The sequence below is a fragment of the Gymnodraco acuticeps genome, unplaced genomic scaffold, assembly GCF_902827175.1.
Source record: "Gymnodraco acuticeps unplaced genomic scaffold, fGymAcu1.1, whole genome shotgun sequence".
NCBI classification, from domain to species: domain Eukaryota; kingdom Metazoa; phylum Chordata; class Actinopteri; order Perciformes; family Bathydraconidae; genus Gymnodraco; species Gymnodraco acuticeps.
Window position 1 is genome coordinate 224,663 of NW_022992116.1, and position 27,633 is coordinate 252,295.

The following is a 27,633-nucleotide window of genomic DNA, read 5'->3' on the forward strand; positions in this document are numbered from 1 at the left end:
TCTATAGTGATAGTGACTCTGTAGTGACTCTAAAGTGACTCTATAGTGACTCTATAGTGACTCTATAGTGATAGTGACTCTGTAGTGACTCTATAGTGACTCTAAAGTGACTCTGTAGTGACTCTATAGTGACTCTATAGTGACTCTATAGTGATAGTGACTCTGTAGTGACTCTATAGTGACTCTGTAGTGACTCTATAGTGACTCTATAGTGATAGTGACTCTGTAGTGACTCTAAAGTGACTCTGTAGTGACTCTATAGTGACTCTGTAGTGACTCTATAGTGATAGTGACTCTGTAGTGACTCTATAGTGACTCTGTAGTGACTCTATAGTGACTCTATAGCAGGGGTGCCCACACTTTTTGGGCTGGTGGGCTACTTTTGAAATGACCAGCTCACCGAGGTCTACCACCCAAAAATAAAACCTCAAATTACAAGGGGCTGAATAACACGTTTTATTTATACATGGGATAACTACAGAAACAAATACATGAATACCTAAAACTAAAATGGCATGTTAACCTCTCTCTATTTCTCTCTCTCTGTTAAGAAACACATAACAAGCAGGCTAAGAAACCACTCTCCATGTCCTGAAATCTTAAACATAAAACACAAATATAAGTACAAGGAATACAATAAACGAGTACTCTCTCTCTCTCTCTCTCTCTCTCTCTCTCTCTCTCTCTCTCTCTCTCTCTCTCTCTCTCTCTCTCTCTCTCTCCTCTCTCTCTCTCTCTCTCTCTTTCTCTCTCTCTCTCTCTCTCTTTTTCTCTCTCTCTCTCTCTCTCTCTCTCTCTCTCTCTCTCTCTCTCACACATAACAGCAAGCAGGGTAAGAAACCTCTCTCCATGGCCCTGATATAATGCTGCAAAACACAATTCAATATATTTCGGTGGGTCCCTACCATATTCTGATGACTTGCACTGAATGGAGTCCGTCAATGTTGCATAATCAGGACGGTAACTGCTGATGGCTTGTCTCAGGCAGGCCTCCAAATGTTCATCAGTTAATTGGGAACGGTATTTCGACTTCACTATCTTCATTTGGGAGAAGGCTGACTCGCATAAATAAGTCGAGCCGAAGAGTGAGGTCAGTGAGGTGGCACATTTTCTGACGTTTGGATACTTTTCAACCCTGAATAAGTTCCAAAACTGTCCGGCATGGGCACGCGCCTTCAACTGGATGTCGGCCTGCAGCGACAACATCTCATCCTCCAGCGCAGACGGGTTCAGATGAAACACTGCTCCGATGTTTTGGGCCAGCGAATCAATATCATGGTCTTCACTAAATGGATAGCGCATGAATGTGGCGATTGGCTCGAGCAAAGCGAAGTCTCGGAAGGGTTTCTCGAAGTCAGATGTAATGTTATTGACTTGCTCTATGTAGCACGCACTGTCAAGGAGCGCGCTGTCCTTCCCTTGCTTCTCCAGCTCAGAGGCGATGTTTTGGAAGTTAGCCAAATCTTTGCGCTGCAGCTTTGAACACAGCAGATGCAGTCTTCGTTTGAAGGCATTAACTGAGCTGATCATGTCAACCACAGTTCTGTCTTTCCCTTGTAGCTCCAAGTTCAGCTCATTTAACATGTGTGTAATGTCTGTTAAGAACGCCAGATCTAACAGCCACTCCTCGTCATCTAGACGTGCGTACTCCGCGAGCTTGGTGCCATGGAGAAATGCCTTTATCTCCGGTAGAAGCACTCGAAATCTCTCGAGAAAATTGCCCCTACTCAGCCATCTTACGTCGGTGTGTAGTAAGAGGTCAGTGTGAACACAGTCGGCATCCTCCAGATATGCACGAAACAGCCGTCTTTGAAGAGGTCTTGCCCGAATAGAACAGGCCACTTTAAGTGACACATCCATGACCTCTTTCATGTTCAGCATTTTAGCACAAAGTGCGTGCTGGTGTATGATGCAGGGATAATTCAGAAAGTCAGGGAATGTGTCATCCTCTCTGCATTTTGCGATGAAGCCATTACACCGGCCCACCATCGCAGACGCACCATCCGTTGTGATGGAACTCAACTTAGACATGGGGAGTTTAGTTTTGTCAACAAAGTTTTTAAACGTCCGAAAAATGTCCTCGCCCCGAGTGTGTTCCTTCATTGGCAGAATTGTAAGCAGTTCCTCTTTCGCCGTCATGTCTGTGAACACCATCCGGATAAAAACGCACAATTGTGCTGTATCGCTCACGTCAGTGGACTCGTCTAGTTGGAGTGAGAAACACTCGCAGTCTTCTATGTCCTTCCTGAGTTGCTGGGTCAAATCCTCAGCCATGACTTCACAGCGACGTGTGACTGTGCTCCGTGATGATTGGACGGCCTTGATAGCGTTTACTATTTCTGTTTTGTTTGTGTAATCCCGAAACAAGGCGTCTGCTGCTTCTACGAAGGCTTCTTTCACCATCTCTCCATCTTGAAAGGATTTGTTGTGTTTGATTATAGCGTGACTCACTCGTAGAGATGCTTCAGTGGCTGCCTTTGCGGTGGATGTCGGCTTTAAGAAAAGTGACTGCTGTCCAGCTAATTGTGACTTAAGTTCCCTCACCTTTCTCTTTCTCAACTCGCTACTCGGAGGGAAGTCGCTGTCATATGCCTTGTGAACACTCCGATAATGCCTCTCCACGTTACCTTTCTTTGGCAGAGCGACGCTTGCTTTACAAATAAGGCAAATAACCTTTGAATGTGAATCACAGCAAAATATTCTTCCTCCCATTCTGGGTGGAAGTGGTTTGTCTTTAGCTTCTTGCTCGGTCCCGCACTCATGTTGTTGTTTGTCTCTTGTTTACATTAATTTGAGTTTTCCCGGCACTTGACTGATTTTGTATCGCTTTGCATTCTGGGTTAACAGACTGGAAAGCGATAGGTCGATTTTTCTGTCAATCAAGTAAACTCCTGAATTAAGTGGCAGGGAGGAGGGATCAAAACCTGTCTATTTGAACGGAGCTGGATTTTTCTTTTTTAATGAATGACTCGCGATCTGCCAGCATTGCCCATAGTGACGTACTGGGCACCTCTGCTCTATAGTGACTCTATAGTGATAGTGACTCTGTAGTGACTCTAAAGTGACTCTGTAGTGACTCTATAGTGACTCTATAGTGATAGTGACTCTATAGTGACTCTATAGTGATAGTGACTCTGTAGTGACTCTAAAGTGACTCTGTAGTGACTCTATAGTGACTCTATAGTGACTCTATAGTGATAGTGACTCTGTAGTGACTCTATAGTGACTCTATAGTGACTCTATAGTGATAGTGACTCTGTAGTGACTCTATAGTGACTCTGTAGTGACTCTATAGTGACTCTATAGTGACTCTGTAGTGACTCTGTAGTGACTCTATAGTGACTCTATAGTGACTCTATAGTGACTCTATAGTGACTCTGTAGTGACTCTATAGTGACTCTATAGTGACTCTATAGTGACTCTGTAGTGACTCTATAGTGACTCTATAGTGATAGTGACTCTGTAGTGACTCTAAAGTGACTCTATAGTGACTCTATAGTGACTCTATAGTGACTCTAAAGTGATAGTGACTCTGTAGTGACTCTGTAGTGACTCTATAGTGACTCTATAGTGATAGTGACTCTGTAGTGACTCTGTAGTGACTCTATAGTGACTCTATAGTGACTCTATAGTGACTCTAAAGTGATAGTGACTCTATAGTGACTCTAAAGTGACTCTGTAGTGACTCTATAGTGACTCTATAGTGATAGTGACTCTGTAGTGACTCTAAAGTGACTCTGTAGTGACTCTATAGTGACTCTATAGTGACTCTATAGTGACTCTATAGTGACTCTATAGTGATAGTGACTCTGTAGTGACTCTGTAGTGACTCTAAAGTGACTCTGTAGTGACTCTATAGTGACTCTATAGTGATAGTGACTCTATAGTGACTCTATAGTGACTCTATAGTGATAGTGACTCTGTAGTGACTCTAAAGTGACTCTGTAGTGACTCTATAGTGACTCTATAGTGACTCTATAGTGATAGTGACTCTGTAGTGACTCTATAGTGACTCTATAGTGACTCTGTAGTGACTCTGTAGTGACTCTGTAGTGACTCTATAGTGACTCTATAGTGACTCTGTAGTGACTCTATAGTGACTCTATAGTGACTCTATAGTGACTCTGTAGTGACTCTATAGTGACTCTGTAGTGACTCTATAGTGACTCTATAGTGACTCTATAGTGACTCTATAGTGATAGTGACTCTGTAGTGACTCTAAAGTGACTCTATAGTGACTCTATAGTGACTCTAAAGTGATAGTGACTCTGTAGTGACTCTGTAGTGACTCTATAGTGACTCTATAGTGACTCTATAGTGATAGTGACTCTGTAGTGACTCTGTAGTGACTCTATAGTGACTCTATAGTGACTCTATAGTGACTCTAAAGTGATAGTGACTCTATAGTGACTCTAAAGTGACTCTGTAGTGACTCTATAGTGACTCTATAGTGATAGTGACTCTGTAGTGACTCTAAAGTGACTCTGTAGTGACTCTATAGTGACTCTATAGTGACTCTATAGTGACTCTGTAGTGACTCTATAGTGACTCTATAGTGACTCTGTAGTGACTCTATAGTGACTCTATAGTGACTCTATAGTGATAGTGACTCTGTAGTGACTCTAAAGTGACTCTATAGTGACTCTATAGTGACTCTAAAGTGATAGTGACTCTGTAGTGACTCTGTAGTGACTCTATAGTGACTCTATAGTGACTCTATAGTGATAGTGACTCTGTAGTGACTCTGTAGTGACTCTATAGTGACTCTATAGTGACTCTATAGTGACTCTAAAGTGATAGTGACTCTATAGTGACTCTAAAGTGACTCTGTAGTGACTCTATAGTGACTCTATAGTGATAGTGACTCTAAAGTGACACTATAGTGACTCTAAAGTGACTCTGTAGTGACTATACTCTGTAGTGACTCTATAGTGACTCTATAGTGACTCTATAGTGACTCTAAAGCGACTCTAAAGTGACTCTATAGTGACTCTATAGTGACTCTATAGTGACTCTAAAGCGACTCTATAGTGATTGTGACTCTGTAGTGACTCTAAAGTGACTCTATAGTGACTCTATAGTGATTGTGACTCTGTAGTGACTCTGTAGTGACTCTATAGTGACTCTATAGTGATTGTGACTCTGTAGTGACTCTAAAGTGACTCTAAAGCGACTCTATAGCAACTCTAAAGTGACTATAGTGACTCTATAGTGACTCTAAAGTGACTCTATAGTGACTCTGTAGTGACTCTAAAGTGACTCTGTAGTGACTCTGTAGTGACTCTGTAGTGACTCTATAGTGACTCTGTAGTGACTCTATAGTGACTCTGTAGTGACTCTAAAGTGACTCTGTAGTGACTCTGCAGTGACTCTGTAGTGACTCTATAGTGACTCTAAAGCGACTCTATAGTGACTCTGTAGTGACTCTGTAGTGACTCTAAAGTGACTCTGTAGTGACTCTAAAGTGACTCTGTAGTGACTCTGTAGTGACTCTATAGTGACTCTGTAGTGACTCTGTAGTGACTCTGTAGTGACTCTAAAGCGACTCTATAGTGACTCTATAGTGACTCTATAGTGACTCTAAAGTGACTCTGTAGTGACTCTATAGTGACTCTATAGTGACTCTATAGTGACTCTAGTGACTCTATAGTGACTCTATAGTGATAGTGACTCTATAGTGACTCTATAGTGACTCTATAGTGATAGTGACTCTATAGTGACTCTATAGTGACTCTGTAGTGACTCTGTAGTGACTCTGTAGTGACTCTGTAGTGACTCTATAGTGACTCTATAGTGACTCTATAGTGACTCTGTAGTGACTCTGTAGTGACTATACTCTGTAGTGACTCTATAGTGACTCTATAGTGACTCTAAAGTGACTCTAAAGTGACTCTGTAGTGACTCTAAAGTGACTCTGTAGTGACTATACTCTATAGTGACTCTATAGTGACTCTATAGTGACTCTAAAGTGACTCTGTAGTGACTATACTCTATAGTGACTCTATAGTGACTCTATAGTGACTCTAAAGTGACTCTGTAGTGACTCTAAAGTGACTCTGTAGTGACTATACTCTGTAGTGACTCTATAGTGACTCTATAGTGACTCTAAAGTGACTCTGTAGTGACTATACTCTATAGTGACTCTATAGTGACTCTAAAGCGACTCTAAAGCGACTCTATAGTGACTCTATAGTGACTCTATAGTGACTCTAAAGTGACTCTGTAGTGACTCTATAGTGACTCTATAGTGACTCTAAAGCGACTCTAAAGCGACTCTATAGTGACTCTATAGTGACTCTATAGTGACTCTATAGTGACTCTAAAGCGACTCTATAGCGACTCTATAGTGACTCTATAGTGACTCTATAGTGACTCTATAGTGACTCTAAAGCGACTCTAAAGCGACTCTATAGTGACTCTATAGTGACTCTATAGTGACTCTATAGTGACTCTAAAGCGACTCTAAAGCGACTCTATAGTGACTCTATAGTGACTCTAAAGCGACTCTAAAGCGACTCTATAGTGACTCTGTAGTGACTCTATATTGACTCTATAGTGACTCTATAGTGACTCTGTAGTGACTCTATAGTGACTCTGTAGTGACTCTATAGTGACTCTATAGTGACTCTGTAGTGACTCTGTAGTGACTCTGTAGTGACTCTGTAGTGACTCTGTAGTGACTCTATAGTGACTCTATAGTGACTCTGTAGTGACTCTATATTGACTCTATAGTGACTCTATAGTGACTCTGTAGTGACTCTATAGTGACTCTATAGTGACTCTGTAGTGACTCTATAGTGACTCTATAGTGACTCTGTAGTGACTCTGTAGTGACTCTATAGTGACTCTGTAGTGACTCTATAGTGACTCTGTAGTGACTCTATAGTGACTCTGTAGTGACTCTAAAGTGACTCTGTAGTGACTCTAAAGTGACTCTAAAGCGACTCTAAAGTGACTCTGTAGTGACTCTATAGTGACTCTATAGTGACTCTATAGTGACTCTAAAGTGACTCTGTAGTGACTCTATAGTGACTCTGTAGTGACTCTATAGTGACTCTATAGTGACTCTGTAGTGACTCTATAGTGACTCTATAGTGACTCTATAGTGACTCTGTAGTGACTCTATAGTGACTCTATAGTGACTCTATAGTGACTCTAAAGTGACTCTGTAGTGACTCTATAGTGACTCTGTAGTGACTCTATAGTGACTCTGTAGTGACTCTAAAGTGACTCTGTAGTGACTCTAAAGTGACTCTAAAGCGACTCTAAAGTGACTCTTGAGCAGAGGAGTAAAAGCTGTTCTGCTGCTGTGGTTCTGTGGGTTTCACCTTGCTGACAAACAGCTCCATTTGTTCTGGTTTGGTCGCGGCTAACCGAGAACAGAAACACACCTGATAACAGAGGACACACTGTGTGCAGTTTATATTGTGTACATCAAATCAAGGTGGAAGAAGTACTCAGATACTTTACTGAAGTAAAAGTACAAGGTACACAAGTACAGAGGCAAGTGCAGAGGAATCCAAAGAGCTGCGTTACCGCCCTCTGCTGGATGAAAAACTAAACCTTTCTTCAAACCAATTACTAGATTTACTCAAATACTGTACCAGAGTACAATTGGGAGGTACCTGCACGTTACGGTAGTATCTCCATGTGTTGCTACTTTATACTATTGCTTCTCTACTTTGCAGGTTCATATTATTCATACAAAATATAACTCAAGTCATGAATATGATACATTATTCTGGATTCACAAACTCATAGTATTCAATGTTTAAATTATGTTCACATGAATGAAAAACCAGTGATTCCAAATATCCTGAAAATCACTTTTCTGCCAAAATAAAATGAAGAACCTAATATTTATATACAAAACACATTTCTACATGAAAAGAGTTTTGTTGTTTATTATTAACATTATAATAAGAGGAAGTGTTAGAGACAGTTGTAATAATATTGCCATCTAGTGGCGACCTTGTGCACTGCATGGATAATAAAGGACTACAATTCCCATGTTGCAGCCAATTGAGAGACAGAGTCAACCTGTGTGGAAGATGCCGCTAAAACACAACTGACCAGTTCTTTAAAGTTTATCATCCAACATGAACATCACGAACATCTTAGATTGCTTCAATGCTCCATGTGCATTCCCTACGATATTGAAGTGACTGTTAATTTGTTATTTTGTACATTGATTGTTGTGCTTTATCTTAAAGGAGGGGTAGGTAAGTTTGAGAAACCTGCTCGAGATACACTTGTTGTTATATTCCATGGAATGCTCTGAACATCCCGATAGCAATGAATATCTGAAGTGCTTTGACAAGAAATCCATTAAAAACATGTCATCTGTGGAAGCCGTGGCGCTGTAGAAAGCACGACCAATCCCGGCTAAACGGATTGGATTGCCGCCCTGTCTGTCAGCCTTCCATCTCGTGCACGCACACATGTATCTCGTGCCCTCATTAGGCGCATTCACACCGCAGTATTTTCCCACAAAGGTTCATGAGAAATTAGTTCATGAGAACTCTTTAGTCGCGTTCACACCAAGAAGAGCCGGTACTAAAATTAGTTCATGAGAACCTTTTCTCCCCCTTTTCCGTCCCTGCTAGAGAGCAGAGACTTTCGTGGGAGAAAAAGGTTCCTGTGTCTGATTGGCTGGAAGGATTGCAAACCACGCCCCGTAAAACTCCCAAAAGGTTTTGTGAAGCCGCCATTTTATTATCCTCGCATTAGCATTATTAGCATTAGCATTAACCCAGCGCAGAAACGCAGAGAGACTAACTTATGGCAACACAAAAGAAAACATGGGAGCGGTGGAGGTGTCGGCGTTCTGGAGATTAACTCGGAAGGCTTCAGGAGAAGCTGCTGGGAGTCCCAGCAGCTTCTACTGGCTAACTGACGCTATTTTGCCGCTAAACTGCACCATATAAAACGGTGGTCTTCAAAGCGGATTTAATCCTCAATCACAATAATAATATTCAAAGTAATACTGGGCGAGTAATGGGCAAAACTTACCGTTGATTGACGCGCCATGTCAGCGGACTGGTAGCGTCACGAACCGTGGACCTGACTGTGGCAGTGACTGTGTGACTGACCCGAGCCTCGTCGTTCTGATAGCTCCGCCCCTTCGCTCCAACCCCCCCCCCCCACATCTACAGGTGAAAAGTATTTTAACGACACATTTATTGCAAGAAGTGTAGCAAAAGTCAAGGCCTCAGATTCATCGATGTATCCTGCCACAGAGCAGATTCGTGAAGTTGTAATGACTGATTAGAGAGGTTGTAATAACCAAGTTGTAAGTTCATTTTTTTTCTACAAGCTACAAAACATTTTTTTTTTTCTTCTGTGACTTCAAACTGTGGTTCACAGTTACGTGGATATTTTATACAAGTGTAAATGTATGCACACAAGCTCAGATTTTTGTTATGCAAGTGCTCACATCAGGTTTTACACGCTCTCGCATTTGGCACCATATCTACCTTCATAGTATTTCCCTTTGTCTATACCCCTTTCATCACCTTACCATATTATGAATGCATTGTTTGTTTTTACCCAGGTCGTGCACTGGGGCCCATGGATTGGGAAGAACACACGCAAATCCGACACAGTGTTGAACACAGAGTTCAAAAAAGTATCCTCTTCAAAGCCCTCCCCTGAAGCGGAACTCAGCATGGTGTCAGAGGATCGTCTTGTGGATGAGCTTAAGAAGCAGAAGGTACAACTGCTTTATGTATGTTTGTTTGAGTTGTGTAATGCCATGTTGTCCTACCTATTCTCTTGTCTCTATTTCAAAAGGTTTCGACTGTGCGCAAGCTGTGCATGGCCTGCAATTTAGATTCAAAGGGATCAAGGGATGATCGTATCAATAGACTAAGGGAGGAGATGAAGACAAGACATGGATATGACAAGATATTCCAGAAGATCTGGGGAGCGTCTGGTAAGGGTCACACATTGTTCAAAACAATTAGAGATTTGCACATTTACTATATAACTTTGTTTTTCACATTCCCTTCACAGGTGGGTGGTCAGTGATTCTGTGCCCTCATGGTGTGGTCTACAGTTTGAAGTTCAACCTCAGGGCAGAGTCTCCAAGAGATTTTACAGATCTTCTTTTGTCATGGAAACATCTGCCAAATGCCAGTATTTATGATTTTGCTCGAGGTTTGGAAACTCATGCAAACCTCCGTTTCCCAGCATCACGACCTTTCAAGCCACATGAAGGAAGACTGGCCGCATCAAGCCATGATGACATCACAGCTGCTCAGAACAACAAACTCAAGGTCTCTCTGCCATGACTCAGATGTTGAAAACTCCTGATGAGGATGGACAGCCACTCACTGGTTCCTCAAACCACTATGTGTTGTATGATGAAGTCCATGAGGGCAACGCCAAAGATCCACAGGAAGTGCTAAGGAGGATCAACCTAGTCCCAGAACCTCAGGGTTGGTTAAATATCCAGGTGGCAGAGCAGCTTTTTTATGCGTATGCACAAAAACAACTACTTCCTTTATAATATGGCACCGTCAACACATATCTTTCTGATGAGAAACATCATTCATCACCGAAACAACAACACAAACGCAACACTTTTGGAACAGCAGCTGCAGAGAGGGCATAAGTCACATTGTTTGCAGGATGGCTGTAGAAAAGGCCCCAAAGTTGTGGTTATTGATATATATATTATTTTATTATACAGAGTTGATACCCGTTAAGTTGTGCCTTCATAGTGGGGAGGGGCTAACCCACGTGTTTTGGGTGACGTCACACATCAGAGGGTAATGTGCGTCAGTAGTTGCAGGAAAGTTATGCCGTCTTAAGCTTCGTATTGTGTGCGTAAATGAACGAAAGACCACACACACACACACACACACACACACACACACACACACACACATATCTGTATGTCTGCCTAAATAAGTAAAGAAGTCAAGCCTCATCGTAGCTCCTCATTTCCTCTATTCTGGACCTTTGGCCTGAAGTGGTGTTCTGGCCGACACACCTGGGTGAACCTAGTGATAGACACAAAACTGGTGCCAACACTGAGTTATCTCTAACTCTCCACTACAGTGTCACTCTGGACAACTTTGGACAAGCAGTATTTGGTAAATATGAAGAGAAGTGTTTTATAGCTGTAATTGGAAATATATTGCTTGTGAGTAATAATTATGATTTCCTAAATCTTCAGGACACCCACAAACTGAAAAGGTTGTACAGTTCAAACTCTCAGCAGTTGGACCCTCTGTGCAGCAACAAGGGCTTCAAAGGTAGGTATTAGGTTGTCAAATCAACATAACATTCTTTTGGCTATGCTCACTTTATTTCTCCTTGATAGATGATGTCTCCTGTGGATCACTTTGTGAAGACATCACCAAATGAGACAAAGTAGGACCATGCCAAGCATCATGGAAACTGCAAACTCATCCTGCCCAGGAGCAGCCGGTACGTCTCTTGAAGGCGAAATGTAGCTCTGATATTCTTGAGAGGTTTGTGTTTCTCATCTTGAAACCCATGAAGTGCCTTTGGAAAGTATTCTGTTATTTATGAATGTTTAAATCATTTTGATTATTTGTATTTCTTTAAAAACATAAGCTCCCCTATGTGTTGGATACCGAGAGGCCAGAGGTTGATTGACAGAACAGAAAATAGTTTCCTGACACGTGGTGACTTTTGGACCTTGGCTTAACCAATGAAATGGAATCAACCGTAAGTTAACAGTTTGTTATTTTGTTGACAGCTAATTGCTCATGTAGTTAAGGCTAAGAAAAAATCAACCCTTTTTCGGTGTCTTTTGCAGATAGGAAACGCCTGTTCTGAGCTTATCCAAAGAATTACTCAATCAAAGGTAGAACACGGTGTCTGGGCTCAGATCAATGTGTTCCACAGGGGAAGAACATGTGTGTTGCTGATCTGTATGTTGTGCCAACATGGGACACCCAGCTTTATGCAACTGTACCTGTAAGTATTGCTCTACTGGTTTCGTCACAAAATATATTTTTTCCGGACTATAAAAGTTTTGTTTTAAACTTTTCCTTTTGTATAGAATGAGGCTTCCATCAGAGACGCCGTCTGTTTCCTGTGTGGAAACCTGGGCACTTCCTGTTGGCTGTAAGTACTGAACTAACTGTGACGTGGATGTCACGAGGAACATTCTAAATGACTCATTTGTTTGTAGCCTTTATTTATCCAGGTAAAAATCCCATTGAGATCAACGATGTCTTTTACAAGGGAGACCTAATAAATCTAATGCTTTTAAAAAGTAATTGTATTTTACATTACACTGTGATCGTTGTGTTGTGAAGTGATGCTGTCATGCAATGCTGAGTTAAATGTGATTAACTGCAATTGTAGGTTTTGAAGCCAACAGCCTTTCTGGATTCCAAATGTGCACACAACCATTTGGATTTGGTGATCAGGAAATGAGAGAGCTGTTGAGGTCACTAACAACAAGTTTTGTTCAACAATTTGGATCTCATTGTTGTTCATGTTCCGATGCCCTTGTGAGAGGTTTCGTTTTTTTTCACCAGATCAAGTTCGGATCTGTGTTTCAGCCTTTTTATGGTGCAAGGGAAACAAACATCAATTTATTTAATCTTAAAGTTAATATGATGACCATAACAATATTTCAAACCAGCAATTACATTAATAAACCTGCACCATAAGACGCCTGCTTAAATGGAATGTTTGACTGCATGGAAATGTTCAAGAGAGTGTGCAGAGGTGGGAACTAACGAAGTACAAATACTTTTGTTCCTGTACTTAATCAGATAATGTGAGAATAACACACAGACGAGCCCTTGGTGTGCACGTCATGCACCATACCCACAAACCACCAAAAAGAGGCATTTAAAGTTACATTGTAGTGTGATTACAAAGCCTGTAAGTCGTGGCTGTGGTCCTGGATCATAGGTCCTGGATGGAGATCCTCGTGGATTCATCTTCCTATTATACACACATGCATTTCCAAACATTTGGTCTACCTATGTTGCAAATGTATTATCTTTTCAATTTACACACGGCATCTATTGCACGTCTGTCCGTCCTGGGAGAGGGATCCCTCCTCTGTTGCTCTCCCTGAGGTTTCTCCCATGTTCCCTTTAAACTGTGGGTTTTCTCTGGAAGTTTTTCCTTGTACGATGTGAGGGTCTAAGGACAGAGGGTCTAAGGACAGAGGGTCTAAGGACAGAGAGTCTAAGGACAGAGGGTCTGAGGACAGAGGGTCTAAGGACAGAGAGTCTGAGGACAGAGGGTCTAAGGACAGAGGGTCTAAGGACAGAGGGTCTGAGGACAGAGGGTCTGAGGACAGAGGGTCTGAGGACAGAGGGTCTGAGGACAGAGGGTCTGAGGACAGAGGGTCTAAGGACAGAGGGTCTGAGGACAGAGGGTCTAAGGACAGAGGGTCTAAGGACAGAGAGTCTAAGGACAGAGGGTCTGAGGACAGAGGGTCTGAGGACAGAGGGTCTGAGGACAGAGGGTCTGAGGACAGAGGGTCTAAGGACAGAGGGTCTAAGGACAGAGGGTCTAAGGACAGAGGGTCTAAGGACAGAGGGTCTAAGGACAGAGGGTCTGAGGACAGAGGGTCTAAGGACAGAGGGTCTAAGGACAGAGGGTCTAAGGACAGAGGGTCTGAGGACAGAGAGTCTAAGGACAGAGGGTGTCGTATTGTCATACTGATATTCTGTACACACTGTGAAGTCCACTGAGACAAAAGTAACATTAGTGATATTGGGCTATAAATAAACATTGATTGATTGATTGTACTTTTTAAAGTAAAATGTTGTATCAGTACTTCTACTTTTACCAAATAATTGTTTTGTACACACGTATCTGTACTTTTACTTAAGTAAAGAGTGTGTACTTTTGCCACCTCTGATGGTGTGTGTATCATTTTGATAGCGACCTGTTTAGATCTTCATACAGCGGTGTTTTTCATTCTAGAAACCTTTCAGTCATCCTGACCGTGGAAAGAGACCACTGGTTTGGGAACAGAGGTCATAGTATACCATTTGTATCATTTATATTCAACAGAAACCATAACAAAACAACTAAATGCTTTCTGACAGGCAGCTGTATGGGAATGACCGTGGCATCTTCGCGTTGATGGGAGGCTACATGATTGGTCTGATTTCATTCTCTATTGTTTTTAAGATTATAACATAAAATGATATATTTATGATATATTTTCTTTCATAGTATTTACACCGTACTAGATGCACCCTATGATTTCACTATTGTAAGTTGATCTGGTCATTTAAAGTAAACTCAAAATCCCATTATGACATTGAATCTAACTTACAGTGATAATATATTTATTTCCTTTTTTAGACTGACATGCCAGCTTTGCGAAAATGGTGGTGTGTCATGCTAATGGAGAATTTCGACCTCTGAAGGTGAGACATGTTGACGTTAGATTAACTTTGAAATGGTTACAAAACACACTGTTATACCTACAGTACCTTTATTTGTTTCTTTGTTTAACCCTTTTTATTTGAGTCATGGCAAAATGTTTGCCCACTGGACGGAGACATCTAAAGCCCTCCTGCGAGGTGAGGTGCCTCCAGAGTTCAGAGTGAGGTGCCTCCAGTGTTCAGAGTGAGGTGCCTCCAGTGTTCAGAGTGAGGTGCCTCCAGAGTTCAGAGTGAGGTGCCTCCAGTGTTCAGAGTGAGGTGCCTCCAGTGTTCAGAGTGAGGTGCCTCCAGTGTTCAGAGTGAGGTGCCTCCAGTGTTCAGAGTGAGGTGCCTCCAGAGTTCAGAGTGAGGTGCCTCCAGTGTTCAGAGTGAGGTGCCTCCAGAGTTCAGAGTGAGGTGCCTCCAGTGTTCAGAGTGAGGTGCCTCCAGAGTTCAGAGTGAGGTGCCTCCAGTGTTCAGAGTGAGGTGCCTCCAGTGTTCAGAGTGAGGTGCCTCCAGAGTTCAGAGTGAGGTGCCTCCAGAGTTCAGAGTGAGGTGCCTCCAGAGTTCAGAGTGAGGTGTGTTCAGAGTGAGGTGCCTTCAGTGTTCAGAGTGAGGTGCCTCCAGAGTTCAGAGTGAGGTGCCTCCAGAGTTCAGAGTGAGGTGCCTCCAGTGTTCAGAGTGAGGTGCCTCCAGTGAGGTGCCTCCAGAGTTCAGAGTGAGGTGCCTCCAGTGTTCAGAGTGAGGTGCCTCCAGAGTTCAGAGTGAGGTGCCTCCAGTGTTCAGAGTGAGGTGCCTCCAGAGTTCAGAGTGAGGTGCCTCCAGTGAGGTGCCTCCAGTGTTCAGAGTGAGGTGCCTCCAGAGTTCAGAGTGAGATGCCTCCAGTGTTCAGAGTGAGGTGCCTCCAGTGTTCAGAGTGAGGTGCCTCCAGAGTTCAGAGTGAGGTGCCTCCAGTGTTCAGAGTGAGGTGCCTCCAGAGTTCAGAGTGAGATGCCTCCAGTGTTCAGAGTGAGGTGCCTCCAGTGTTCAGAGTGAGGTGCCTCCAGTGTTCAGAGTGAGGTGCCTCCAGTGTTCAGAGTGAGGTGCCTCCAGTGTTCAGAGTGAGGTGCCTTCAGTGTTCAGAGTGAGGTGCCTCCAGTGTTCATAGTGAGGTGTTCGGAGTGAGGTGCCTCCAGAGTTCGAAGTGAGGTGCCTCCAGTGTTCAGAGTGAGATGCCTCCAGAGTTCAGAGTGAGATGCCTCCAGTGTTCAGAGTGAGGTGCCTCCAGAGTTCAGAGTGAGATGCCTCCAGTGTTCAGAGTGAGGTGCCTTCAGTGTTCAGAGTGAGGTGCCTCCAGTGTTCAGAGTGAGGTGTTCGGAGTGAGGTGCCTCCAGAGTTCGAAGTGAGGTGCCTCCAGTGTTCGGAGTGAGGTGCCTCCAGTGTTCAGAGTGAGGTGCCTCCAGTGAGGTGCCTCCAGAGTTCAGAGTGAGGTGCCTCCAGAGTTCAGAGTGAGGTGCCTCCAGAGTTCAGAGTGAGGTGCCTCCAGTGTTCAGAGTGAGGTGCATCCAGTGTTCAGAGTGAGGTGCCTCCAGTGTTCAGAGTGAGGTGCCTCCAGTGTTCAGAGTGAGGTGCCTCCAGTGTTCAGAGTGAGGTGCCTCCAGTGTTCAGAGTGAGGTGCCTCCAGTGTTCAGAGTGAGGTGCCTTCAGTGTTCGGAGTGAGGTGCCTCCAGAGTTCAGAGTGAGGTGCCTCCAGAGTTCAGAGTGAGGTGCCTCCAGAGTTCAGAGTGAGGTGCCTCCAGAGTTCAGAGTGAGGTGCCTCCAGAGTTCAGAGTGAGGTGCCTCCAGAGTTCGGAGTGAGGTGCCTCCAGTGTTCAGAGTGAGGTGTTCGGAGTGAGGTGCCTCCAGAGTTCGGAGTGAGGTGCCTCCAGTGTTCAGAGTGAGGTGCCTCCAGAGTTCAGAGTGAGGTGCCTCCAGTGAGGTGCCTCCAGAGTTCAGAGTGAGGTGCCTCCAGTGTTCAGAGTGAGGTGCCTCCAGTGTTCAGAGTGAGGTGCCTCCAGAGTTCAGAGTGAGGTGCCTTCAGTGTTCGGAGTGAGGTGCCTCCAGAGTTCAGAGTGAGGTGCCTCCAGAGTTCAGAGTGAGGTGCCTCCAGAGTTCAGAGTGAGGTGCCTCCAGAGTTCAGAGTGAGGTGCCTCCAGTGTTCAGAGTGAGGGTCCTCCAGAGTTCAGAGTGAGGGTCCTCCAGAGTTCAGAGTGAGGTGCCTCCAGAGTTCAGAGTGAGGTGCCTCCAGTGTTCAGAGTGAGGTGCCTCCAGAGTTCAGAGTGAGGTGTTCGGAGTGAGGTGCCTCCAGAGTTCAGAGTGAGGTGCCTCCAGAGTTCGGAGTGAGGTGCCTCCAGAGTTCAGAGTGAGGTGCATCCAGAGTTCAGAGTGAGGTGCCTCCAGTGTTCAGAGTGAGGTGTTCGGAGTGAGGGTGCCTCCAGAGTTCGGAGTGAGGTGCCTCCAGTGTTCGGAGTGAGGTGCCTCCAGTGTTCAGAGTGAGGTGCCTCCAGTGTTCAGAGTGAGGTGCCTCCAGTGTTCAGAGTGAGGTGCCTCCAGTGTTCAGAGGGGGATTCCTCCAGTGTTCAGAGTGAGGTGCCTCCAGTGTTCAGAGTGAGGTGCCTCCAGTGTTCAGAGTGAGGTGCCTCCAGTGTTCAGAGGGGGATTCCTCCAGTGTTCAGAGTGAGGTGCCTCCAGTGTTCAGAGTGAGGTGCCTCCAGTGTTCAGAGTGAGGTGCCTCCAGTGTTCAGAGTGAGGTGCCTCCAGTGTTCAGAGTGAGGTGCCTCCAGTGTTCAGAGTGAGGTGCCTCCAGTGTTCAGAGTGAGGTGCCTCCAGTGTTCAGAGTGAGGTGCCTCCAGTGTTCAGAGTGAGGTGCCTCCAGTGTTCAGAGTGAGGTGCCTCCAGAGTTCAGAGTGAGGTGCCTCCAGTGTTCAGAGTGAGGTGCCTCCAGAGTTCAGAGTGAGGTGCCTCCAGTGTTCAGAGTGAGGTGCCTCCAGTGTTCAGAGTGAGGTGCCTCCAGTGTTCAGAGTGAGGTGCCTCCAGTGTTCAGAGTGAGGTGCCTCCAGTGTTCAGAGTGAGGTGCCTCCAGAGTTCAGAGTGAGGTGCCTCCAGTGTTCAGAGTGAGGTGCCTCCAGTGTTCAGAGTGAGGTGCCTCCAGTGTTCAGAGTGAGGTGCCTCCAGTGTTCAGAGTGAGGAAGAGGAAGGTGGATGACATCACTGAGGTCAGATTTGTATTGCAAGGACAGTCCTAAAACTAAAGAATATGTTGAAAATAGCATACTTTACTAAAAGTATGGTGGTTCATGGTTGTATTTTGAACATTGAAAGTTGTGTTGTTTTTTAGAAAGAGGAGCAACTTCAGCCTCATCCAGCTGATGCCTCAGTTGGGAAAGATGTGGAGAAAACAATGGAAGCGGTAGGCTTGTTTACTAGTTCTATGCATCATATCCAGGAGGACGCCCTTTCCTTGGGTTAGTCTGCCAAAAAGCTACTTAATGCTTAATATGTATCAGTGGGTATGATATATTTTCTCTCTCTTTTCCGTAGCCAACATCTAAGATCGTGCAGGACTGCAAGAAGGCAGCGGAATGGGTGGTGGCACACACACATTTGTGCACCAGGGTGCATTTGCCCGATGCAGTGGGGGAAGCACAACTAACAGAGGCTCTCAAGCTTTGGGAGGAAAAGCCTGACGAATGTGACGAGGATGAGATGGAGGCAATCTTGGAGCCATTCAAGTTCAGGTTTGAACATATGGAAGAGGGTATCTGGCATTCTGCGAATGCATTTCTGTTGTTTGAATAAAGGGCAACAGGAAGTTGGAACACTTCAGTTTGTGTGTGTTTTGTTTTGTTTTTCAATGAAGCATTTGATAATTCATCTTGATTATGAACACCACAGAGGAATGTTGGTTTACTTTAAGATAAGCCTTTTATTGTCTCCCGCATCACACCACAAGGGCAATTTAGGAGTCCATCAAGGGGATCTAGCAGAAAAAATAACTACCAAATATGAAAATAATTGAAATTTTAATACACAATGGAATCTAAAATGGATATCATTTCTAGCAAATTGTTTAATATGCAGTTTCTTAATCCAATAGTGCAGTAAATGGAGAAATACAGTATGTAGGAGTGAAGTGAAACAGTCTATTGTAATAGCAAACAGTAATTAGACTATAGAGCTGTAAGTAACATAATTATACATAACATTTTCAGGCTTATGACATAAATAAGAGGCTAATCATTTTATCGGCCGGCCGGGAAGGAAGAGACACGCAGAGTGGGGGGAAGTCCCCCACCCCAACGCAGCACACCCTCCCGGCTATCAGAGTCGAACCCGCAGTTCGGAGGAACCGACCGCCAGAGCACCGGCATAAGGCTGGGCCGGCGCGGAGGCCCTCCGACAGTGGGTCGCGTTTGCCATTCGATCAGCGAGAGGAGAGGAGAAAAATGCAACAAAAATGTTCAAAATCCGTTAATATATGGATGAGTGGTGGGGAGGGCTGGACACAGGCCGTGGGGGGACACCCGAGACCGGGCAATGTCCCCGGTAGAAACCGGGTGAAATAGCCACTAAAAAAAATATATATATATAACCGGGGAAAGTGAAAAGGCAGAGTCCCCTGTCAACTCTCGTTACATTCCTCCATGGTGTCATTTGAGCGAAAAACTTTTACGAGAACCAGGCTGGGGTGGTCAAAAGGGCTTGACCAAGGTCGACCCAAATTGCACGGTGGGCGGACTCATCACCTCCATGATGAGTCTCCATTGTGATTTGAAAAATTCCATCAAACGTGTTCGTCAGAATCGTCACTTCCTGTACTGACAGTGGAGGTGTCCTGAGAGTGGAGGTCTGCCGGCAGGCTCCCATATAGACATCTGTCATCACACCTCACATCAAAGGGTTATTAGGGGGTCATAAAGAGTAGACACCTGTCATCACACCTCACATCAAAGGGTTATTAGGGGGTCATAAAGAGTAGACACCTGTCATCACACCTCACATCAAAGGGTTATCGGGGGTCATAAAGAGTAGACACCTGTCATCACACCTCACATCAAAGGGTTATTGGGGGTTATAAAGATTAGACACCTGTCATCACACCTTACATCAAAGGGTTATTGGGGGTCATAAAGATCAGACACCTGTCATCACACCTCACATCAAAGGGTTATCGGGGGTCATAAAGATCAGACACCTGTCATCACACCTCACATCAAAGGGTTATTGGGGATCATAAAGATCAGACACCTGTCATCACACCTCACATCAAAGGGTTATCGGGGGTCATAAAGAGTAGACACCTGTCATCACACCTCACATCAAAGGGTTATTGGGGGTCATAAAGATCAGACATCTGTCATCACACCTCACATCAAAGGGTTATTGGGGGTCATAAAGATCAGACATCTGTCATCACACCTCACATCAAAGGGTTATTGGGGGTTATAAAGATTAGACACCTGTCATCACACCTTACATCAAAGGGTTATGGGGGGTCATAAAGATCAGACACCTGTCATCACACCTCACATCAAAGGGTTATCGGGGGTCATAAAGATCAGACACCTGTCATCACACCTCACATCAAAGGGTTATCGGGGGTCATAAAGATCAGACACCTGTCATCACACCTCACATCAAAGGGTTATCGGGGGTCATAAAGATCAGACACCTGTCATCACACCTCACATCAAAGGGTTATCGGGGGTCATAAAGATCAGACACCTGTCATCACACCTCACATCAAAGGGTTATTGGGGGTCATAAAGATCAGACACCTGTCATCACACCTCACATCAAAGGGTTATCGGGGGTCATAAAGATCAGACACCTGTCATCACACCTCACATCAAAGGGTTATTGGGGGTCATAACATGAGTAGTAAGGGTCATAAATCATGACTGTGAGGGCTATGCTAATGTGACACAAACAGTATGAATATAACGGTGTGTGTGGTACAGTGTGTAGGTGTGTGTATGTGTGTGTGTGTGTGTGTAGTTGCGGCAGAGAGGGGAGAGGGAGGATATATCCAGTCTCTGATAGTGTTACGTTATTATGAGAGTGCTCTCATACTTGTTTGAGTATGAGACACCTGGTCGACCCCCTCACCTCCTGCAGAGCCAATGATCAACAGGAACATGAACAGCCCACACGTTGCGCAGCCATGCGAGCAGCTGATGCTAAACAAGAAGTGATCTGAACAGAGTGTAATCCAGTTTGAACCGGTCTGTGTTCGCTCAAAGGTTTCATACACAGAGGGAGGAGGAAGAGGAAGGGGGGGAGGAGGAGGAAGGGGGAGGAGGAGGGGAGGATCCATGGTCACATGATTTACAAGAAACAGTTTGCTTTATCTGAATAACACGTTCAGGTACAGGGGGGGGGGGGGGGGGGGGGGTTAGGGTCAGACTGAATGTGATGATTCAGATGTGAATGTTTAACTTTTTAAAAGACTGCAAAGATGAATCTAACTATAGTGAGTGTGTCCACAAACAGCATTAGTGACACAGAGAAGAAGGGACGCTTCAACCCGGGGCCTTTTATCCAGACCTTGAACACAAATCAAACTTACAGCAACGTTTAAAGGAGACCTGCTTTGGTATTTCATTCAGCGTCTCTCCGTAAAACACATCGGTTTATATAAAGAGAGATGTGAGGAACAGCAGAGGACCTAAGTCTGGTTGATGTAAGGACGTCATATCGGTGTCCTGCCTGAAAGAAAATAATAACACAATGTGTGGTTGCTGCATTTCCTGTTTCCTTAAATAACACCAACATGAGAAGCATATCAGGATGATGAGGAATAGCTTTGCCTGAAATCTTACTCTTGTCAGCAGTAAGTTACTCTGCTTACTTCTAACTCTCCCCTTGTGTCCGTCTCTTCTCAGGGTCCAGTCTCAGCGTCTGGTGGTCCGGCACCACAGGGGGGCTCCTCAGACGCCAGATGGACCTTTCTTTTAGGGGCAGAAAGCATCGAGTCGGGGCTGGAGTCAGTACTCGCCCTGATCTTGGGGACAAACATGTGCATTTGGGCTTTAGCCATTTTCATTCAAGTCAATTTACCTTTCTGCATTTTCAGCAAAGTTCAGCATCACATGTCACCTTTTAGACACTTTTATCCAAAGCAAGTTACATACTTTCAACACTGAGGACAATCCTCACAGGAGCACTTTGGGGTGAAGTGTTTTGCCCAGGGACACAACGACATGCTGACTGCAGAGGAACCAGGTAACTTCTCTCAGTTCGTCAAAAGGGATTTCAAATCAGCCAGAAGTCTACTTAATACATTTTCTTTCTGACACCAGTAAATGACCTGTCTGTCTCCATGGTGATGACCCTGCCCACCCACGCTGAGCAGCTATTGGATGATGACTATGATGATGTCATGTCTGCTGTGACCACAGAGCATCAGTTCTGAAACAGAGACGGCAAAAGACCCAGAACGCTTCCCTGAGGAACTCCACGTGTCCTCGTTGCCATGGCGATGTTATAATTACACATTTCAAGATAAAAAAACTCGCTCACCATCCGATTGGTTTTAAAGATTCTTTATTATAGCTTGACAAATCATTCTGTGTTACTGAGATGAAGTACATTTTGAATTGTATAACTTTCTTTAACAATCTGTCATTTCCCCCTCTGTACTTTTATAACATGTTAAATTAAAGCAACAGAACTTTGATTAAAATGCTTTTTTTAACGTAACAGTACTTTGGCTTGAATAAAATGTCTTTAAATCCTTTTCTACGTCACAAGCTTTATTATATTCCGTAACTCTGAGGCTTTGGTCTGTTAGCATTAGCAGCTAATGCTAAGCACAAAGAACACACGTGCACAATATAAAATAAAAACAAGAACTAATTATAAAATAAGAACTTCAGAGTCCAGATGTAACAACATGTACTTTTTTTACAAATACAGAACACAGAGCAACGCAAGCTTGACATTGACGGATTCAGGCACATTCGTGTTCGGTATGTTCTCAAAGGGAAGTGCAGTTTGTTATTCATTCAATTGAAATCCTTCATCATTGAATCGGCTACTTTTAGTTTAGATCTCTTCTTTAGTCTGAAAGAAGTTCTTCATTTAAAGTTTAACAATCAAAGCTGTTTTCACATTTCATGTAAATCTACTTAGAAAACAAATAAACCTTTTAAAGTCTTATTCAGGACGATCATCCACAGATCCAGAAAGGAAGTATTAAGAATACACTGAGATAATTATCTGCAAATACAAATACCTGAAGCAGACGACGTTTCTGCAATAAAACAAAGCACACGTGAAATGAGTTACGAAGCGCAGAGCTCTCCACCGCCGACTGAGGCTCAATGGGGGGGGGGGGACATTTACCTAGGTGACATGGATTTAAGTAGTATAGTGTACTTCAAATAAGTAATAGTACTTCAACTTAAATAAAAAGCATTCATAGTAGCAGTACTTTTAAATAAACAAAATGTGTTTTAAGTACGGTTACTATGGTAACATGTATTTTCAGTGCTTTTTCCTGAGTCCAATATATAAACCCTGAATACTCAGAACGGTCTCTTTGGAGTTGTTATTAGTTCAGAAGCAGCTGATGGAGGACAGTCGGGTGTAAAGAGGAGCCTGGTTGATGAGTGCTTCACACACTTCTTCAGCCACACACTCATCTGAACTCTGAACTCTGAACTCTGAACTTTGAACTCTACACAGGACCACTTTTAGGTTTTGGACAAACAAAACGTCTAAGAGCAAAACAAGCAACACCAACAACAAGAAGACAACCCAGTCCCAAACCAACTCCCAACAAAACTTCTATTGTGTGCAGTTTCTTCGATTGTTCCTTCAATTGTTCCAAGTGTCCCTTCGTGGTACCTGAGGACAGAAAGAGAGAGCAGTGAGGAAACGACTGGACCTCCCCTCATGTTGGAGAACAGCTGATCATGAAGGAGATGAAGAACACAATCTGCTTCCTCTCCAGTCTCATGTCAGACATTATCTACCGATCACAGAGCATCAACATCATCTTTAAACCAATGGAGGAACTCTTCAGGAGAAACACAGACTCACCTTCAGAGACGACCAGCTGGACAGAGTGCAACATTTCACCAGGCATGTTGGGAGTTGTAACCCAACACTGGTACACTCCTGTGTCGTTGACTTTGACGTTCTTCAGGACAACAGAAGCGTCTCCGTTCTTCATCGCTGGATCTTTCAGCTCAACACGACCATGATAACGTGGATCCTGGTAGATTTTATACGGCGTGTTATCTCTGAAGAAGAAGACAGAACGATCCTCCAGGTCAGGTTTTTCCCACTTTATCTTTGTGATGGCAGCACCTGTGGGACCGTTGCACTGAAGGAGGACGTCTTCTCCAGGCTTTGCCCTCACCTCTTCTGGAACTGAGAAAACCAGAAAGGAAAAAGTCACCAACATTTCTTTAACTCACCTCGCACGGTCATTACAATATTCTGCTAGTTTGTGCACAAAATGTTTACAGGTCACATCTCTTCCACTATACATTCAGATATATAATATGTATTTTATGTGCTACACATATACTCGTATGGTAGTATTCATACCAGAGGTTGCGTTAACCGAATATTTTCCGTCTATGACGGATTTTTTTTAACAATGACGGAGAAATCTGAAAGCAGTCCGACAGATTAGAACAAACTCGGAACAGCGCCAAAGTTTCCCCGCAGCGAGGCTCCGGTGTTATGCCGTGTTATGCATGCCCTCCAAAAAGGAAATGATACCGTTTCCAAACCTAACTGTGCCGTACAGATCATTGAAATGTCTGTGAGTTTTGGCTTTACGCTGTGCACACTCCCGCGAGGTGCAGCAGCCATGCATAACACGGCGCATGTGAACTGTTGTCCCCCCCGTTGACAGTAGGGATGCCAGTGATTATTCGATTATTCGTTACAGTCTCCATAATCGAATATTACTTTTAAAAATCGATTTTATTTATATATTTTTTTATTATTATTTATGTATTTTATTTTTTTCTGGCTTAGTTTTAACCAAAATATAGACTAATGCTAATAATAGTAATAGTATTAATAATAATCGGTCGAATAATCGATTATTATTCGCCAGGGCTGCCGAATAATCGATTTTGATAATGGTCAGTTTCTGGCAACCCTAGTTGACAGTTCACGAGCATGCTCCCCCCCCCCCCCCTCGTCAGAGTTGTGTAAAGGCCGATGGGTAATTCTGGATTTTGACGGAAGTTTTACGATCCTGTCCGTCCGTCCGACGGGCAGCGAAAAAGTCTAGCGCAACCTCTGATTCATACTGTGATCACCCTCTGTATAATGTGTACTACACATATACTGGTATGGTAGTATTCACACTGTGATCACCCTCTGTATAATGTGTACTACACATATACTGGTATGGTAGTATTCACACTGTGATCACCCTCTGTATAATGTGTACTACACATATACTGGTATGGTAGTATTCACACTGTGATCACCCTCTGTATAATGTGTACTACACATATACTGGTATGGTAGTATTCACACTGTGATCACCCTCTGTATAATGTGTACTACACATATACTGGTATGGTAGTATTCACACTGTGATCACCCTCTGTATAATGTGTACTACACATATACTGGTATGGTAGTATTCACACTGTGATCACCCTCTGTATAATGTGTACTACACATATACTGGTATGGTAGTATTCACACTGTGATCACCCTCTGTATAATGTGTACTACACATATACTGGTATGGTAGTATTCACACTGTGATCACCCTCTGTATAATGTGTGCTACACATATACTGGTATGGTAGTATTCATACTGTGATCACCCTCTGTATAATGTGTACTACACATATACTGGTATGGTAGTATTCACACTGTGATCACCCTCTGTATAATGTGTGCTACACATATACTGGTATGGTAGTATTCATACTGTGATCACCCTCTGGTATAGGGGTTGTGGTACTTACACATATACTGGTAATGGGTAGTATTCACACCTGTGATCACCCTCTGTGAATAATGTGTGCCTTACACATATAACTGGTATGGGTAAGTATTCACACTGGGTGATCACCCTCTGTATAATGTGTACTACACAATATCTTGGTAGTGGTTAGTAATTCACAACTGTGATTCACCCTCTGTATAAGTGTTGTACTACGAGCAATAGTACTGGTATGGGTAGTAATTCATACTGATAGCAATCACCCCCTCTGTAATAATGTGTGCTACACATATACTGGTATGGTAGTATTCAACTTCTGTGATCACCCTCTGTATATGTGTACTACCATATACTGGTATGGTAGTATTCACACTGTGATCACCCCTCTGTATAATGTGTACTACACATATACTGGTATGTAGTATTCACACTGTGATCACCCTCTGTATAATGTGTGCTACACATATACTGGTATGGTAGTATTCACACTGTGATCACCCTCTGTATAATGTGTACTACACATATACTGGTATGGTAGTATTCACACTGTGATCACCCTCTGTATAATGTGTACTACACATATACTGGTATGGTAGTATTCATACTGTGATCACCCTCTGTATAATGTGTGCTACACATATACTGGTATGGTAGTATTCACACTGTGATCACCCTCTGTATAATGTGTACTACACATATACTGGTATGGTAGTATTCACACTGTGATCACCCTCTGTATAATGTGTACTACACATATACTGGTATGGTAGTATTCACACTGTGATCACCCTCTGTATAATGTGTACTACACATATACTGGTATGGTAGTATTCACACTGTGATCACCCTCTCTATAATGTGTACTACACATATACTGGTATGGTAGTATTCACACTGTGATCACCCTCTGTATAATGTGTACTACACATATACTGGTATGGTAGTATTCATACTGTGATCACCCTCTGTATAATGTGTACTACACATATACTCGTATGGTAGTATTCACACTGTGATCACCCTCTGTATAATGTGTGCGACACATATACTGGTATGGTAGTATTCATACTGTGATCACCTCTGGTATAATGTGTGCTACACATATACTGGTATGGTAGTATTCACACTGTGATCACCCTCTGTATAATGTGTGCTACACATATACTGGTATGGTAGTATTCATACTGTGATCACCCTCTGTATAATGTGTGCTACACATATACTCGTATGGTAGTATTCATACTGTGATCACCCTCTGTATAATGTGTACTACACATATACTGGTATGGTAGTATTCATACTGTGATCACCCTCTGTATAATGTGTACTACACATATACTGGTATGGTAGTATTCATACTGTGATCACCCTCTGTATAATGTGTGCTACACATATACTGGTATGGTAGTATTCATACTGTGATCACCCTCTGTATAATGTGTACTACACATATACTGGTATGGTAGTATTCACACTTGTGATCACCCTCTGTATAATGTGTACTACACATATACTGGTATGGTAGTATTCATCACTGTGATCACCCTCTGTATAATGTGTACTACACATATACTGGTATGGTAGTATTCACTACTGTGTGATCACCCTCTGTATAATGTGTACTACACATATACTGGTATGGTAGTATTCACACTGTGATCACCCTCTGTATAATGTGTGCTACACATATACTGGTATGGTAGTATTCATACTGTGATCACCCTCTGTATAATGTGTACTACACATATACTGGTATGGTAGTATTCACACTGTGATCACCCTCTGTATAATGTGTACTACACATATACTGGTATGTAGTATTCACACTGTGATCAACCCTCTGTATAATGTGTACTACACATATACTGGTATGGTAGTATTCACACTGTGATCACCCTCTGTATAATGTGTACTACACATATACTGGTATATGGTAGTATTCACACTGTGATCACCCTCTGTATAATGTGTACTACACATATACTGGTATGGTAGATTCATACTGTGATCACCCTCTGTATAATGTGTTACTACACATATACTGGTATGGTAGTATTCATACTGTGATCACCCTCTGTATAATGTGTACTACACATATACTGGTATGGTAGTATTCATACTGTGATCACCCTCTGTATAATGTGTGCTACACATATACTGGTATGGTAGTATTCATACTGTGATCACCCTCTGTATAATGTGTACTACACATATACTGGTATGGTAGTATTCACACTGTGATCACCCTCTGTATATGTGTAGTACACATATACTGGTATGGTAGTATTCATACGTGATCACCCC

The 27,633-nt window shown here is 43.3% G+C and overlaps 3 protein-coding genes and 1 long non-coding RNA gene across 10 annotated transcripts in view; 2 read left to right on the forward strand and 2 right to left on the reverse strand.

Moving 5' to 3' along the window:
• The window catches only part of LOC117537791, a 219,467-nt gene that overhangs the window by 94,486 nt on the left and 97,348 nt on the right, over nt 1–27,633 (reverse strand). The window lies entirely within an intron of this gene.
• Nucleotides 1–27,633, forward strand: part of LOC117537785 (CD276 antigen-like) — a 106,566-nt gene that overhangs the window by 28,476 nt on the left and 50,457 nt on the right. The gene's annotated exons all lie outside the window — the stretch shown is intronic.
• On the forward strand, nt 21,059–22,264 carry LOC117537796. The gene is made up of 2 exons (XR_004567773.1): nt 21,059–21,623; nt 21,701–22,264. It is a non-coding gene; the product is annotated as an uncharacterized LOC117537796 (long non-coding RNA).
• LOC117537793 (coxsackievirus and adenovirus receptor-like) lies at nt 21,928–23,826 on the reverse strand. Its single transcript, XM_034203163.1, has 2 exons — nt 23,445–23,826; nt 21,928–23,249 (listed from the first exon to the last, which is right to left on the reverse strand). Exons 1-2 carry the CDS (start codon nt 23,809–23,811, stop codon nt 23,080–23,082), a joined length of 537 nt encoding a protein of 178 aa, XP_034059054.1. The 5' UTR covers nt 23,812–23,826; the 3' UTR covers nt 21,928–23,079.